At 44.4% G+C, this 17,830-nt stretch overlaps 1 protein-coding gene across 2 annotated transcripts in view; it reads right to left on the reverse strand.

Annotated features, from left to right (window-relative positions):
* Positions 1 to 13,641: 13,641 nt before the first annotated feature.
* The window catches only part of URB1 (URB1 ribosome biogenesis homolog), a 141,183-nt gene continuing 136,994 nt past the window's right edge, over positions 13,642 to 17,830 (reverse strand). For both annotated transcript variants that reach the window (XM_040338871.1, XM_040338872.1), the window contains exons 38-39: positions 16,773 to 17,387; positions 13,642 to 14,391 (exon numbers count right to left, since the gene is read on the reverse strand). In XM_040338871.1, coding sequence (XP_040194805.1) covers positions 14,174 to 14,391; positions 16,773 to 17,387 — 833 coding nt within the window. In that variant the 3' untranslated portion in view covers positions 13,642 to 14,173. The remainder of the gene's footprint in view (positions 14,392 to 16,772; positions 17,388 to 17,830) is intronic.

Below are 17,830 nucleotides of genomic sequence, written 5' to 3' on the forward strand. Positions count from 1 at the left end.
GGCGTGTGCCGGGATCTCGTCTTGCATACCAACGGTATACAATTTTCGTGCAACAAACACGAACGTAGTGACGAACTACGAGGAATTTCAGCGCCACCCTTTGGGTCCCTTCTGCTAATTTCGTGTTTGGTGAGCATCGATTCCGAGCATGCGTGTTTGTACTTTCATCTTTTGTGTGACGGACCATCAGAAAATCTGACAACCAACCGTTGTCCGCCAAAATTTTCAGTAGCCTGTCATCCAACATTTTCTGGCAGAAAGTTGGACAAAAACTGTCAGAAAGAGCATACTAATGCCGCATACACACGATCATTTTTCGCCATGAAAAAAAACGACATTTTTAAAAACTTTATTTAAAATGATCGTGTGGGCTTCACATCGTTTTTCGGCTTCTGAAAAACGCCAAATTTTCTTTTTCGAACATGCTGCCTTTTTTAACGTCGTTTTTAAAAATGTAGTTTTTCGGGGTTGTAAAAAATTATCGTGTGTGGGCAAAAACGACGTTTTAAACCCGCGCATGCTCAGAAGCAAATTATGAGACGGGAGCGCTCGTTCTGGTAAAACTAGCATTTGTAATGGAGTAAGCACATTCATCACGCTGTAACAGACAGAAAAGCGCGAATCGTCTTTTACTAACACGGAAGCAGCCCCAAGGCGAATGGAACTTCCCCTTTAGAGTGCAGTCGTACGTCACCGCGCTTTGTTCATCATTTTTTAATGTACGTAGTTTTTAATGATGAAGTTGGAAAAACGTCGTTTTTTCGACATGCTGAAAAACAAAGTTTTTTTTCATGCCGAAAAATGATCGTGTGTACGCGGCATTATGGTCAGATTTTAGGACAGCAGTCCGAACAGATAATCCTCTGCCAATAATCGTATCATGTGTACGAGGCTTAAGAGAATAAGCCAAAGTCCCAACTTAATTTATTGCTTCATGTGGATATCACCTGCCTAGCATGCTTCAGCTTCTTTTGGTCTTCTTTTCGGTGCAGTGATCAAGGCAGTGTGTCGAAACGCGTCTGCTTTTGTACTTTAACATGTGCCAATAAAAGTATTCACATTGGATATGGACATGGAGTTGCCGGCTCTTCACCTTTTGGTCCAAGGCCCACTATGGTACATGAACATACTATGCATGGCTCTGAAATGTGTGTGGAATTTGGTGGATTTGTGACATGTCTGTATTAAAGCGGAGTTCCGGCCACAATTTCACTTTTTAAATATAAATACCCCTGTAATACACAAGCTTAATGTATTCTAGTAAAGTTAGTCTGTAAACTAAGGTCCGTTTTGTTAGGTTGTTACAGCATTTAGACACTTTATAAAATAGAAATTGACTGGGGCCATCTTAAGTGTGGGCATCATGAAGCCAGACTGTATGACTTCCTGGATTTCAGCCTTGCAGATCTCGCACATGCTCAGTGCTGCACAAGCAGTGTAATAGGTTTCAGCACCTGTACTGTCCAAGTCACATGATTCTTCGAGACTGGGGAGTGCACAGACTCCTGGAAAGATACACCCACTACATTCCCAGGAGTCTGTGCGGTGTAGGTTAGGAAGCATTAAGCACCTAGGTGCAGGAAGAGGGAAGATTAACTATTCTGCCTAGCAACAACACTTTGAAGGCATCTAAAAAAAAAAAAATTCTTAAAGGACTAATGACATTTTTTTAAAACTACTGATGTAATGTTATATTTATGGGTGGAACTCCACTTTAAGTGCAGAGGAGACTGATGCAGTCAGTATACAAGGTGACAGTTGAGAATGAATGGCTTTTGCTTTCCCAGCCCTTCTCCAGAGTTCCATGACTTGTGCAAGACAAGCTTCCAATGCTGGATGATGTTATTAGCAATGCTCCAAAAAAAAACAAGGGGCGGGACATTGTCTGCATAGTTTTACATACAATTTGATCAAAATGAAAACCTAGCAGCCCATGAAACATTCTTCCCACCCCCAGCAGCCTTAGACGATTAGATTTTCTTTCCTTCCACCACAGGTGGAGAGAAAGAAAATGGCTCGATTCTCTGAACAATACGATCGGTGTTGATGGGGAATCCTGCCCGCAGAACACAATGATTACTGCTAGCGGCTATAACCGCTGGCAGTAATTGCATGATGGATCGACTTGGGTAGAACCAGCCTGCCCATAGATGGATCGAATCTCTGCGGTTTCCTGCTGAACCAGGATTTGCGCGGTCGTGCGACGTGGCTCCCAAACAAAATTGGCGTCCTTATTTTTCCACAAATAGAGCTTTCTTTTGGTGGTACTTGATCACCTCTGCGGTTTTTATTTTTTGCGCTATAAACAAAATGAGAGCGACAATATTTTTTACTTTTTGCTATAATAAATATCCCCCAAAAATATATATATATATATATATATAAAAAAAATTTCCTCAGTTTAGGCCGATACGTATTCTACTACCTATTTTTGGTAAAAAAAAAAATCGCAATAAGCGTTTATCGGTTGGTTTGCGCAAAATGTATAGCGTTTACAAAATAGGGGATAGTTTTATTGCATTTTTATAATTTTTTTTTTTTACTACTAATGGCGGTGATCAGCGATTCTTTCCGTGAATGCGACATTATGGCGGACACTTCAGACAATTTTGACACATTTTTGGGACCATTGTCATTTATACAGCAAAAAGTGCTATAAAAATGCATTGTTTACTGTGAAAATGACAATTGCAGTTTGGGAGTTAACCACAAGGGGGCGCTGATGGAGTTATGTGTGACCTCATCTGTGTTTCTAACTGTAGGGCGGTGTGGCTGTAGGTGTGACATCATTGATTGCGTTTCCCTATAAAAGGGAAAACACGATCGATGACGGCGCCACAGTGAAGAACGGGGAAGCTGTGTTTACATACAGCTCTCCTCGTTCTTCAGCTCCGGGGGCCGATCGCGGGACTCCAGCGGCGATCGGGTCCGTGGGTCCCGGAGCTACGGACCGGGTCGCGGGCGCGCGACCCACAGCTGGGCACTTAATGAGGACGTATCTGTACGTGCTTGTGCCCAGCCGTGCCATTCTGCCGACGTATATGTGCAGGAGGTGGTCCTTAAGTGGTTAATTTGTTCCAACCCATCCTAAAGCAAAACTCAGCTGAAAAATAAAATTGCCTCCAGGTGAACTGTAGCCTTTTAGAAGAATTTTTAGCAAACTTTACTTTAGATCCTTATCTACTTTTGTCCTTTAAAATTTTAAAGTTGACCTTGCCAACACTTTCTAAAAGTAACTGCCAAGTGGTGGGCTCTGCCTCCACTATATTCAGCCAATGAGGCTCAGTGTTGTAATAAGAAAACTTGCTGCCCCAGCATACCTTTTCATTTGTGCAAGAGTCTAAAGATCGGACCGTACACACGATCGGATATTCCGACAACAATTGTGTGATGGAAGGGTTTTGTCGGATAATCCAATTGTCTGTACGCTCCATCAGACATGATTAAGCACTGCCCGCAGTGTGAAACGCGTAGGCTGCTATCTCCACTGTTTTGCTGTACTTCGTAGAGCATTTGTCATTTTTTTTTAAATAGACAATCCAAGGTTTTTTTTGGAAGTGCGGCTGTCCATTCTTCTAGCCTTTATAATTTTCCATCAGACAACAAACGTGGGATAGCATGCTCTCAAATTGTCCGACAACAAATGTGTTTCATTGGATTATCCGATCGTGTGTACACAAGTCCGTCGGACTAAAATCCAAAGTACAAAAACACATGTTCCGAACCAATGCCAACCATCAGACAACATTAGCAGAAGTTGCCCAAAGGGTGGTGGTAAAGAGCTGAAAAACAACGTAGTTTCGTGTACGTTGGCTAAGAAAGTTCTGCCGTCTGTATGCAGAACAAGTTCACAGCCAACACCCTTCAAACAAAATTCCACAGATTTGTCCAATGAGGCTTTAGAGCGCATCTCACTAAAGATACGATGCCTTCTGCAGGGTGCGAGCCATTTGACTTGAAAGCGATTGTAAAGGCAGACGTTTTTTTTGTTATCTCAATACATTCTGCGCATTAACCACTTAGGACCGCCCACCACATATATACTGTGGCAGGGTGGATCTATTGCACGAAACATCGTACCTGTACACCGTTTCATGCAATTATGTGGGCGCGCGCCCTCTTCACAAAGGAGGAGCCGATGCGTGTATCCGCTGGCCACCCGCTATCACTTTACAGAGGCAGAACGGGTGATCTGCCTATGTAAACAAGGCAGATTTCTGTTTAGAAAGGGGGAGAACATTGAGATCGTCTGTTCCTAGTAACCAGGAATAGCGATCTCTGTGATCTTCCTGTCAGTTCATCCCCCACACAGTTAGGAACACACTGAGGGAACACATTTAACCACTTAAGGCCCCTTCACGCCGATATACGTCGGCAGAATGGCACATCAATGTACCTGTACGTTGCCCTTTAAGCCCAGCCGTGGGGTCGCGCGTGCACGCGACCTGGTCCGAAGCTCCGTGACCGCGGGACTCGTGGACCCGATCGCTGCTGGAGCCCCGCAAATGGTCCCCAGAGCTAAAGAACGGGGAGAGCTGTGTGTAAACACAGCTTCCCCGTTCTTCACTGTGGCGCCGCGATCGATCGTGTGTTGCCTTTTATAGGGAAACACAAATCGGTGACGTCACACCTACAGCCACACCCCCCTACAGTTAGAAACAGACATGAGGTCACACATAACCCCTTCAGCGCCCCCTTGTGGTTAACTCCCAAACTGCAACTGTCATTTCCACAGTAAACAATTGATTTTTAATGCATTTTTTGCTGTGAAAATGACAATGGTCCCAAAAATGTGTCAAAATTGTCCGAAGTGTCCGCCATAATGTCGCAGTCACGGAAAAAAAAATCGCAGATCGCCGCCATTAGTAGTAAAAAAAAAAAAAATAATAATGCAATAAACTATCCCCCATTTTGTAAATGCTATAAATTTTGCGCAAACCAACCGATAAACGCTTATTGAGATTTTTTTTTACCAAAAATATGTAGAAGAATACGTATCGGCCTAAACTGAGGGAAACATTTTTTTTATATATATATTTTTGGGGGATATTTATTATAGCAAAAAGTAAAAAATATTGAATTTTTTTCAAAATTGTTGTTCTATTTTTGTTTATAGCGCAAAAAATAAAAACCGCAGAGGTGATCAAATACCACCAAAAGAAAGCTCTATTTGTGGGGGAAAAAAGAATGCCAATTTTGTTTGGGAGCCACGTCGCACGACCGTGCAATTGTCAGTTAAAGCGACGCAGTGCCGAATCGCAAAAATTGTGCGGGTCCTTTAGCTGCCTAAAGGTCCGGGTCTTAAGTGGTTAAACCCTTTGATTGCCCTTGATGTTAACCCCTTCCCTGCTGGTGTCATATTTATACAGTGATCAGTGCATTTTGTTTTAGCACTGATCACTGTATTGGTGTCACTGGTCCCCATAAAGTGTCACTTAGGGTCAGATTTGTCGGCCGTAATCCTGCTAAAAATCGCCATCATCAGTAAAAACAATAAAAAAAAAAAATTAAAAGTCCATAAATATATCCTGTCCTTTGTAGAAGATGTAACTTTTGCGCAAACCAATCAATATACAATTATTGGGATTTTTTTTTTTACCAAAAATATGTAGCAGAATACATATTGGCCTAAATTGCTGAAGAAATTATTTTTTTGCCCATTATTGTAATTGAATGCTATAAAAAAAATGACCTTTCCTTTTCAATCTGCAGCTCCGTAATTTTCAGTGAAATGCAATGTAATTGACCTGTTCTTGCTCGATCTTGTAGGACCTCGAAGGTAGTATTCTCAGGACGTAGAGATGGTCAGCGCGGAACAAATTCCAGAGGGTAGTATTGGGGGCATTAGTGGTAGGTTGACTAAAGCACCTAAACCCGAGGCAAGTACAGTAGCAAGTCCTATTTGCAACCTCAGAGACCCTTACTTTAGCAATGCATCCAGCTTCTTCCCAGCAGCAGTATAAGGAAAGGGGGTGCGGGAGGGTGGGGGACTCTTGATGGTTGGGTGGCTCTTGACATCTAATGTAAGGGGAGGGGATGCGCTGGACATCTAATCTTACAGATACACCCGGCCCTTTTGAGGGCAATCATAATGCTGATGTGGCCCACAATGAAATTGAGTTTGATACTCCTGATCTAGCGGTAGTCACCCTACAATTTTTCTTTATATCGCAGGGATAGGGAGGGTAAAAACACAGATGGTGTACAGAACGCCCCCAAGAAACAATTTACTGATTGTGTGATTGGCTCACTGATTTTCCCAGAAGTCTACACTCTGGGCCAGATTCAGGTACAATTGCGCCCGTGTAACGTAAGCCGTTTACGTTACACCGCCGCAAGTTTTCAGTTTTAGTGCCCGATCTTACCTGGAAACTTGCGGCGGTGTATTGTAAATACGTCCGGCGCAAGGCGGTCCAAATCGAATGGGCGGGTACCATTTAAATTAGGCGCGCTCCCGCGCCGGACCTACTGCGCATGCTCCGTTTCGAAATTTCCGCTGTGCTTTGTGCGAACTGACGTCATTTTTGCGATCGGCGACGTGCGTAGCGTACTTCCGTATTCCCGGACGTGTTACGCAAACGACGTGAAATTTAAAATTTCGACGCGGGAACGACGGCCATACAAAGTTAAGGCACCCAAAACGACGACTAACTTTGCGTCGGGAAACTAGACTAGCGGCGACGTAGCGAACGCGAAAAACCGGCGTGGATCGCCGTAACTCCTAATTTGCATACCCGACGCTAGTTTACGACGCAAACTCCCCCCAGCGGCGGGCGCGGTACTGCATCCTAAGATCCGACAGTATAAAACAATTACACCTGTCGGATCTTGGCATATCTATGCGTAACTGATTCTATGAATCAGCCGCATAGATACTCTGAGAGATACGACGGCGTATCTGAGATACTCCGTCGTATCTCCGCTGTGAATCTGGCCCCAAGAAACTAATCAGATATCAGACATCTCCTGCAACAACATTTTATTTTTGGTAACATTCTCCCAATAGGAAATCACGTCTAAGGCTGGCCATACATAATAACATTTTCGTCTATGGATTTCCTTTGGTTTCACCAAAACCATGTAATATGAGGTCAAATCTAAACACTTTCAATTTGTATGCAATCAGGCAGGCCCTTGTACTACACGGTTGAAGGTAAATCTAAAAAAGAGATTTTTAATACAGCTTACCTGTAAAATCTTTTTCTTGGAGTACATCACGGGACACAGAGCGGCATTCATTACTATATGGGTTATATGGAGTACCTTCAGGTGTAGACACTGGCAATCTCAAACAGGAAATGCCCCTCCCTATATAACCCCCCTCCCATAGGAGGAGTACCTCAGTTTTGTAGCAAGCAGTATGCCTCCCAAAATGGTCCTCAAAAAAGAGGGGTGGGAGCTCTGTGTCCCGTGATGTACTCCAAGAAAAAGATTTTACAGGTAAGCTGTATTAAAAATCTCTTTTTCTTTATCGTACATCACGGGACACAGAGCGGCATTCATTACTATATGGGATGTCCCAAAGCAATGCTTACAATGAGGGGAGGGAGAACATCTCCAAGACAAAAGGATTTAATTTAGAGATATACTCAAATCATAATAAATCCAACTTAGTTGAGAAAAATAAAAATTTTAAATTTAACTCGAACAAGAGGAGCCCCCGGAATCCGAGGGTCTCAAACTGCAGCCTGCAGCACTGCCTGCCCGAAGGCAGTATCAGTATTCCTTCTTACGTCCAACTTGTAGAATTTTGTAAACGTGTGGACAGAAGACCAGGTTGCCGCCTTGCAAACTTGAGCCATAGAGATCTGGTGGTGTGCTGCCCAGGAGGCGCCCATGGCTCTAGTAGAATGAGCCTTTAATGATACTGGAGGAGGCAACCCTTTCAAGCCGTAGGCCTGAGTGATTAATTGCTTAATCCACCTAGAAATGGTGGACTTTGCAGCTGCCTGCCCCTTCTTGGGCCCATCCGGTAGAATGAACAGCACATCTGTCTTCCGGATCTTCTTTGTAGCTTTAAGATAGGCCTTCATGGCCCTGACAATATCCAAGGTATGCAGCAACCCTTCCTTTCTGGAAGTAGGTTTAGGGAAGAAGGATGGTAATACCAAATCCTGGTTCAAATGAAAACTGGATATGACCTTCGGAAGGAAGGAAGGATGAGGGCGGAGAACGACCCTGTCCTTATGAAAAACAAGATATGGTTCCTTACAGGATAAGGCTGCCAGCTCCGAAACTCTTCTTGCGGAAACTATGGCAACCAAAAATACTAACTTCCTTGTCAGTAGAACCAAAGGAATATCAGCCAACGGCTCAAACGGTTGTTTCTGTAAACTTGACAGAACAAGATTTAAATCCCACGGACAAAGCGGGGATTTAACTGGAGGTCTAATACGTAAGACCCCTTGAAGGAAGGTCTTAACCAGCGAGTGGGTGGCCAGCGGCCGCTGAAACCACACTGACAGAGCAGAATCTGTCCTTTGATTGTGCTTAATGCCAATCCTTTATCCACTCCTAGCTGGAGAAAACTTAATACTCTATCGATGGTAAATTTGCGAGAAAGCCATCGCTTGGACTCACACCAGCCTACATAGGCCTTCCAGACCCTGTAATAAATCACCCTAGAGACCGGTTTCCTGGCTCTGATTAGGGTAGAGATTACTTTCTGAGACAGACCTCTACCCCTGAGAATCAGGGATTCAGCTTCCAGGCCGTCAAATTTAGATGCCGTAAGGCAGGGTGGAGGATCGGACCTTGCGATAGCAGGTCTGGCCGTAGAGGAAGAGTCCAAGGGTCTCCCACTACCATCCTTAAGATTAGTGAGTACCATGCCCTTCTGGGCCATGCTGGAGCTACCAGGATGACTGGTATGTGCTCCACCCGGATCCTGCGCAGCAGGCGGGGTAGTAACTGGAGCGGGGGAAACGCATAAAGAAGTTTGAACTGATGCCAAGGGCAAACCAACGCATCGGTTCCGCAGGCCATCGGATCCCTTGAGCGGGACATGAACCTGTCTAGTTTCTTGTTGAGTCTCGATGCCATGATATCCACGTCCGGCACTCCCCATCTTTGGCAGAGTGCTTGAAAGACTAGTGGATGCAGAGACCATTCCCCCGGCCATAGAGTCTGGCGGCTTAAGAAGTCCGCCTGAAAGTTGTCCACTCCTGGAATGAATATTGCCGATATGCAGGGCACATGAGCCTCTGCCCATAGAAGAATCAAGCTCACCTCTCTCTGAGCGGCTTGACTCCTGGTTCCCCCTTGGTGATTTATGTATGCCACGGCCGTGGCATTGTCCACTGCTCGCTCCAAGCCGGGAGACGAGTGATCTATGACTAGGAGGTCGTCCAGGTATGCTAGGATCGTGACCCCTTGGATCCTTAGTTTGGCTAGGATTGGAGCTAGGACCTTCGTGAACACCCGGGGGGCCGTAGCCAACCCGAAGGGAAGCGCCACTAATTGGAAGTGACGCGAAGCCACCATGAAGCGTAGATATCTTTGATGTGGCTGATAAATTGGAACATGAAGGTAGGCATCCTTTATGTCTATGGACGCCATGAAGTCGTCCTTCTGGAGTGTGGCAGCTGCTGACCGCACGGATTCCATCCGAAATGAGCGGATCTTTAGATATGCATTTACCATCTTTAGGTCCAAAATTGGCCTGACATCTCCATTGGATTTTGGGATGATGAATAGGTTGGAGTAGAAACCCAGCCCCTGTTCCAGGACTGGTACCTCTACTATTACTTCCTGGGAAAGTAGATGATCTAATGCCGATCTTAATGCGGCTCCCTTTTCCGGATCGTTTGGAATCCTCGACTTCTGGAAATGAGGAGGAGGAAACCTTAGGAAATCTAATTTGTAGCCTGTGGCCACGGAAGACCGTACCCACTCGTCGGGAATGCTGGCTTCCCAAATCTCTGAAAAGAGTCGCAGCCTTCCCCCCACCTTCGTGGGTGGGGGCGCCCCTTCATAAGGTTGGCTTGGGGGCTGGTTTTGCTGGTTTGCGAAACCACTGCCTTTTGCCTCTAACAGCCTGTCCTTGTGATCTGCTGTTGAAGCCGAAGTTTGCTTTTGCAGGAGGCCGTCGATACTGCTTGGCATTAGAGGGCCCCTGCCCAGGGGAATACTGTCGTTTAAACGCAGGTCCCTGAACCTTCTTCTTAGTTGGCAAGAGAGTACTCTTGCCGTTTGAAATGGTCTGAATGTATTTATCTAGGTCTTCTCCGAAGAGTCGTCCTCCATGGAAGGGGAACCCTACCAGGAGCTTCTTGCATGGGGGCTCAGCCTCCCAGCTTTTTAACCATAAGAGTCTTCTCATATGGATAAGGGATAACGATAAACGTGACGCTTGCTGGATAGAATCCTTGATTGCGTCTACCGTAAAACATATGGCCTTAGGGACATCCGAAAATTTTTCTGCCTGCTGGGCCGGAATAAGTTTAAGCATCTGCTTAAATTGATCCGATAATGCTTGAGCGACCCCAATCGCAGCCACAGCTGGCTGTACTACTGCCCCTGCAGTAGTGAAGGAGTTCTTAAGTAGTGCTTCCAAGCGCTTATCAACTGGATCCTTGAACACCTGTATGTTTTCTACAGGGCATGTTAACGATCTGTTAACACATGAGATGGCTGCGTCCACTGCAGGAGTAGCCCATCTTTTGGAAAATTTTTCTTCCATAGGATATAGGACAGAGAACCTTTTAGGTGGTAAGAAGATCTTATCTGGCTTGTTCCAATCTTGGAACAAAATTCCCTCTAATAGAGGATGGATCGGAAACACAGCATTGCTTTGAGGCGCCCTCAGTGAGCCCAAAGCTGAAACCGTCGATACCTGGAGATCTGGTACTGGCAAGTTGAATGTCCTATGGACCAAGTCCGACAATCCTTGAATCCACCAGCTCTCCCTCAGGGAGACTGCCCCAGACTCCTCTGTATCCGGGTCTTCGATCCCTGAACCTACTTGGTCCGTGTCCAAGAGGTCGTCCAATTCCCCTGAGGAAAGGACCTCCTCTTCTGAGGGTCCGCGCTCGGGCGACGGAGATCTATTCCGCTTACTGCCCCGCATAGCTGCGGATATCATTTTTCCCATGCTTTTCTGCATCTCTTTTAAAGAGGTGAGTAATACCTCCTCCGTGACCATCTTAGGGTTGGACTGACCCGCGTCAGCTCCAGCCCCAGATCCCGATGGCCCCAAGGCTCCCTGTAGGGAAAACAGCGGCATACCATGGTACAATACCGAGGTACACCTGCTACCTATTGGTATTTGGAACTATAAAAGTTAATTGTCCAAACACCTGTTTGGGGGATAAAAAAATGCTTCCTCTCCCCTAGATGACTTTTTTTTTTTTTTTTTTCGTTTTTGTTTCAAATCCAGGAAAGAAAAAACATTCTGTCCCCCTGAGTAGTATTGCAAAGAAAAACTATGAGATGGAAAAGAAACAGCCTATTTCTAGGCTTGACAAAACAGTCCTCTGAAGACTGCAATATCCTTTCTGGCCACTGTGTGTCCTCGGCGCCCCGTGCTGCCGCTCTGGTCTTTCTCCTCAGTTCCAAAGTATTGATGGAACAAACAAGGAAGGGCCGCCCCTTCCTTTAAGCCACTGACCCGCCCTTCCCCCCCAGCAACCTCAAACAGGAAATGCCCCTCCCGACAGGGGGAGGGGGATTTTGGGAGGAAGGGACCTCTCTGTTCCAGCAAACTGCAGCCTGGAACCATGAGGAGGTCAGCGTTTTGCCTGCTTGCAGGCTCTGAGGAGGAAGACTGAATGGAGCATCGCCTGGAGGCCTGCAGGTAAGCAAAGCTCTCTGACACACACATATATTTTTATATAACACAGGCCCCACTCAATGCTTTTCCAACACTACAAGGGAGGTCACATCTTATGGGGAATAATACATAGAGAGCCATCCTATCTTTATGATATGTGACTAGTTTGCCAGATGCAGTGCATAACTTTAGGCATGTCCCCTGTGACCCCCCAGAAAAAAACCTGCTAAGAACCAAGTTCCGCAAGTTTTCCCCTCACTTACCTGCTCCATGCCGCAGGACTTTGCCAAGCAAGAGGCCCAATCTTCCCCCATCTCCGTGGGGATGTCTAGACCTTCAGGCCCTGGGTTCCTATGAAGGATCCACTGTCCTGGGCCCATATAGCACCCTGGCAACAGAAAACTTTAGGTACCCAAAGGTTTCTAAGTTCTGGGCCCAGGGTCCAGCTCTCTAAAAAGAAAAGCATTATGGGCTATACCCCAAGGGTTTGGGGTCCGGTTACTGACCACTTTAGCGCTGAGGCTTTTTTGGACAGAACCGGTAGCTCACCTAATCCCAAGGATGCGGAGGCAAGCTAAACCATGACTAACACCTAAGACACTGGCGTAAAAACTGAGGTACTCCTCCTATGGGAGGGGGTTATATAGGGAGGGGCATTTCCTGTTTGAGATTGCCAGTGTCTACACCTGAAGGTACTCCATATAACCCATATAGTAATGAATGCCGCTCTGTGTCCCGTGATGTACGATAAAGAAAAGAAAATTGTATTGGTGTATGGCCAGCTTTAAAAGGGAGGCAGGCGCAGCAATTTCCCTCATTAGAGCTTTGCAGGTGCAGCAGCTGGTTGAGAATTATGAAAGCACTCTCATTAGACTCACTTCTGAACATGGTAACAGACAAACACACAGGGATTTCTCCGGATTGACAAAAAGGTAGGAATCTGCAACAAAGTTTGTTAAATCCTTGCAATGTACATAGACCACCCAGAGGGGGATGTTTTTTTCTCAACAAAAGTGGAGTTACCCTTTAATAATGAAATGAATAAGAAGCTGCATTAATTTGTGTTTTTATATCCTCCAGGAGTTCAGATTTAGTTACAAAACAAGCTGCAGTCTGTAGTAAAAAAATGGAAGCTGAAGAGCGATCACGTGACCCGTTCCAACTGGCAGTGACAGCTTGGCAGTTCATTTTGGGGGAAAACAAAAGATTTCACATTAGTTACATCCATTGAACCATCTCTAAAATCAGATCCCTGCTCTGAACAAAGGAACAATGACAGCACCAACATGTACATGAATAAAGAGTACTAGTCTGTATAAAACCCGAATATAAAAAAAACTCATAGATGTGTAAAAATATCTATGAACTGGTTCGATAACAGAAGGATTTAAACCCAATGTCTGGCTCTTAAAGCGGGGGTTCACCCGAAAAAAATGTTTTAACATTAGATTGAGGCTAATTAAGGGGAGCAGAAACGGGTATTTTTTTTAAAAATCAATGCCATACTTACCGTTTTCGAGATAGATGTTCTCCCGCCGCTTCCGGGTATGATCTTCGGGACTGGGCGTTCCTATTTGATTGACAGCCTTCCGATGGTCGCATACAGCGCGTCACCAGTTGCCGAAAGAAGCCGAACGTCGGTGTGGCTCTATACGCCGACGTTCGGCTACTTTCGGAAACTCGTGACGCGCTGTATGCGACGGTCGGAAGGTTGTCAATCAAATAGGAACGCCTAGTCCCGCAGCCCATAACCGGAAGCGGCAGGAGAACATCTATCTCGAAAACGGTAAGTACGGCATGGATTTAAAAAAAAAATACCCGTTTCTGCTCCCCTTAAATAGCCTCAATCTAATGTTAAAATTTTTTTTTTTGGGTGAACCTCCACTTTAAGTCATAAAAATAAACCTTACACTATACAGAATGTCTTTCCTGCAGCTGCACAGGTTACAGTGTAGACCGGCCAAAGGCGACCTGCAAGACTGAGTGCCACAGGCGCGATTTAGAGAGGCAAAGGCATGATGGGATATTACGTTTCACCAAGGTTGGCGTGCAGAGATTGCCTAGACATGGTGTTGGCCATTGGAAAGTGGCTTCATCTTACTCTCAGCATCCTCCAATAGCATTTCTGCAGAAATTTGGAACCAATTTGTATGAGTACCTGATGCATTATACTAATGTAATCATACATGTTGTTACCCATCATTGGTTATATGTAAATTGTGATACTGGATTTAAAAGGTGATGAAAAACTTAGAATTATCACGAAGTGAAGGAACAAACCCAAGCCCAACACCCTTGTCACAGGCTCCCAGAGCCATACGGACTCAGGGCTTGGAATTCTGGGTAATCCGCTCAGGTTTACAACAAACAAGGTCCGCAGTCAAGAAAAGCACCCAACAGACATCAACTCTTAGGAACGGCAGCAGAAAGGTCTCTACAGAGGGACACCATGGCCTCCTGGTCCTTCTTCTTCTTCTTCCGGGGAGTCTTTTCTTTCGGACTTGAACCGTCCATGTCGTCTCCTTCACAAACCATTTTCACATAAGTGATAAACATAACAGGTGATTTTGCACCCAGCCACATATCGCCGATGTAGAGAGATGCCAAGAAACTGGCGGCAGCTGTAGGAGGAATAATGAGATATCAGATTATTAATAAAAAAGACTAGATCTGTACAATCTGTTTTATTTGGTTTATATATAACTCATCAACATGGCATGACAGCCCCTTCTAAAACAAATAGGATATATATATATATATATATATATATTCATCTCTTCTATGACCTATGCTATAAAAAAGTGCCTGGATACTGCTGCTCAAATGACATAAATCTACACAATACCACGTACAATATATTGGCAAAAGTATTGGGATACACACACACACATACATACATATACATATACATATATATATATATATATATATATATATATATACATATATATATATATATATATATATATATATATATATACCCCGTGTTTCGCCGAAAATAAGACCGGGTCTTATATTAATTCTGGCTGCAAAAAACACACTAGGGCTTATTTTCAGGGGATGTCTTATTTATTTATGGTATGTACAAAAAAGTCCCCCCCCCCCCCCTGGAGTAAGCATTGTGAAATTCTGTAATCCCAAAAATAAACCTTTTTTAAAGACCTTATAAAATGATGTAATCCGTTCTGTAAAAAGATGATATCATGTGCAGTGTGTCTCCTTGTGTAACATTATTGTGGAAAATACCTTAATTACAGTGCGGCTTGCTGCTCACGTGACCCGCTGGAGCTCTTCTTCCCTACTCCAAATACTGCAGAGGGAGGGGCCAAGATCCCCAATGACGTCAGCCCCACTCTGAGTACTGCAGTGGGTAGGGGCTTAATAAATTTTTATAGAAAAAAAAAACAAACAGCTGACATCAGCCGGGAGGAGAGGAGAAGAGCTCCGGTGGGTCACGTGAGCGCCCAGCAGTGCTGTAAATAAGGTATTTTCCACAATAAAGTTACAAAAGGGAGACACACTGCACATTATATAATATTTTTACGGAACAGATTACATGTTTTTACAAGGACTTTAACTAGGGCTTATTTTTGGGGTAGGGCTTATATTGCAGCCATCCCAGAAACTCACGCTAGGTCTTATTTTCGGGGTAAGGCTTATTTTCGGAGAAACAGGGTATATATATATATATATATATATATATATATATATATATATATATATATATATATATATATATACACACACACACATATACATACATTATATATATATATATATATATATATATATATATATATATACATACACACACACACATGAACTTTAATAGCATCCCAGTCTTAGTCCGTAGGGTCCAATATGGAGTTGGCCCACCCTTTGCAGCTATAACAGCTTCAACTCTTCTGGTAAGGCCGGCCACAAGGTTTAGAAGTGCGTCTATGGCATGGGTCTTCAAACTACGGCCCTCCAGTTGTTCAGGAACTACAAATCCCATCATGCCTAGTCATGTCTGTGAATGTCAGTGTGTTACAATACCTCACGGGATGTGTAGTTCTACAACAGCTGGAGGGCCGTAGTTTGAGGATCCCTGGTCTATGGGAATGTTTGACCAAAATGTCTTGGTATGTTAATGCCTTAAAGAGGGGTTGTAAGGTTTTTTTTTTTAAATATCAAACATGTTATACTTGCCTCCACTGTGCAGTTCGTTTTGCACAGAGTGGCCCCCGATCCACGTCTTCTGGGGTCCCTCGACGGCTATCTCGGCTCCTCCCCGCAAGAGCTAACCCCCTTCATGGGAAGCGCTCTTCTAAGGGGGTTAGCTTGCGGGCGCGCTCCTGTGATACAGCCGCTGACTGTATCACTCGCCCCCCCCCCCCCTTTTTAAGGTGAAAAAACACAAACTTTTACAACCCATTTAAGAGTTCCCTTCACTGTCAAAATTGTCCGAAGTGTCCACCATAATGTCGCAGTCACGAAAAAAATCGCTGATCGCCGCCATTAGTAGTAAAAAAAAAAAAAATTAATAAAAATGCAATAAAACTATCCCCTATTTTGTAAACGCTATAAATTTTGCGCAAACCAATCGATAAACGCCTATTGCGATTTTTTTTACCAAAAATAGGAAGAAGAATACGTATCGGCCTAAACTGAGGAAAAAATAATTTTTTATATATGTTTTTGGGGGATATTTATTATAGCAAAAAGTAAAAAATATAGATTTTTTTTTCAAAATTGTCGCTCTATTTTTGTTTATAGCGCAAAAAATAAAAACCGCAGAGGTGATCAAATACCACCAAAAGAAAGCTCTATTTGTGGGGAAAAAAGGACGCCAATTTTGTTTGGGAGCCACGTCGCACGATCGCGCAATTGTCTGTTAAAGCGACGCAGTGCCGAATCGCAAAACCTGGCCTAGGCATTTAGCTGCCTAAAGGTCCGGGGCTTAAGTGGTTAATATATAGTAGTAATATATAATAGAATAGATAATAATCCTATCACCTACCTTTCTGCGAGTCATTTGTATGGTCACCAGACAGCAGACAGAGATCCTTCACAGCTTGATAAGTGTCCCCGCTCATATTTTGAGCCTCAATGAGGTTCATCATGACCTGGTTAGCTATACCTAGAAGTTCTAGGCCAGAATCCTGGTCACTGAAGATTTTGTAGTACAATTTATAGAGGGTACTTCTCCATACACCATCTTTAAGCAGCTCCTGCACTACCCATGAACGGGGTACAATGCAGCTTTTCAGCCAGTGAAGAGAGCGTTTGAGATCACGTGCGTTTAGTACAGCTTCACCTTCCACTTTTATTATCCACTTGGCTACCAGACAGGCCGTAGTGCACACTAGAGCACCGCCATTTGTTCTCTTTTCTGGCTCCTCCTCCTCTGTGGGGGCCCCCTTTGCCTGATCTGGATCTTCTCCTGTCTCTTGGGTAGGGTTGGAGGGAAGGTTGGGTAAATTGGGTTTCCAGTGCATCAATATAGACTTCACATGATTCCTGGACTCCTCTAGATGAGACGTATGGTGCGGTTCCAGGATTTCATGCTGTGCGGTCTCAATTCTCTTCCTTAGATGCCTAGGGACTGGCTGTCTGAATTTTTCTTTAATGGTACCTGAGAAATTGATAAAAAAATATATTACTAGCAGTTATTTAAAATAGTTTTTTCCTTAGTTTACAGTTCTGGCACAATGCCCACAAGTCTATTACCATCTCCTGATTTCCTCCCATATGAGCACTTGTTCTCCAAAATGCACAAATAGTCCATCATTCAAATTGTGGAGAACGGAAAGTAGGAGCGCTTCTGCTAGAAGGGTCCTCCAGGTCCTCTATACATTAGGGGTCATCCAAGATAGCAGGGTAGCAAGCTGACAGGCAAAATTTGGTCTGAAATTGGACCTGAAACGGTGAACCAGGACACACAGGACCCCTGCTGTAAGCCGCATCGGCATCCAGTGTGAACCCAGCCTTAGGCTCCATTCACACTTGTGCACTGTGTCATGCCACTTTAGACATCAAAGACGTATATCAAGTTGCACCCCAATCTTTTCAACGGCA

This window comes from Rana temporaria, chromosome 2 (genome assembly GCF_905171775.1).
Source record: "Rana temporaria chromosome 2, aRanTem1.1, whole genome shotgun sequence".
In the NCBI taxonomy this organism is placed as follows: Eukaryota; Metazoa; Chordata; class Amphibia; order Anura; family Ranidae; genus Rana; species Rana temporaria.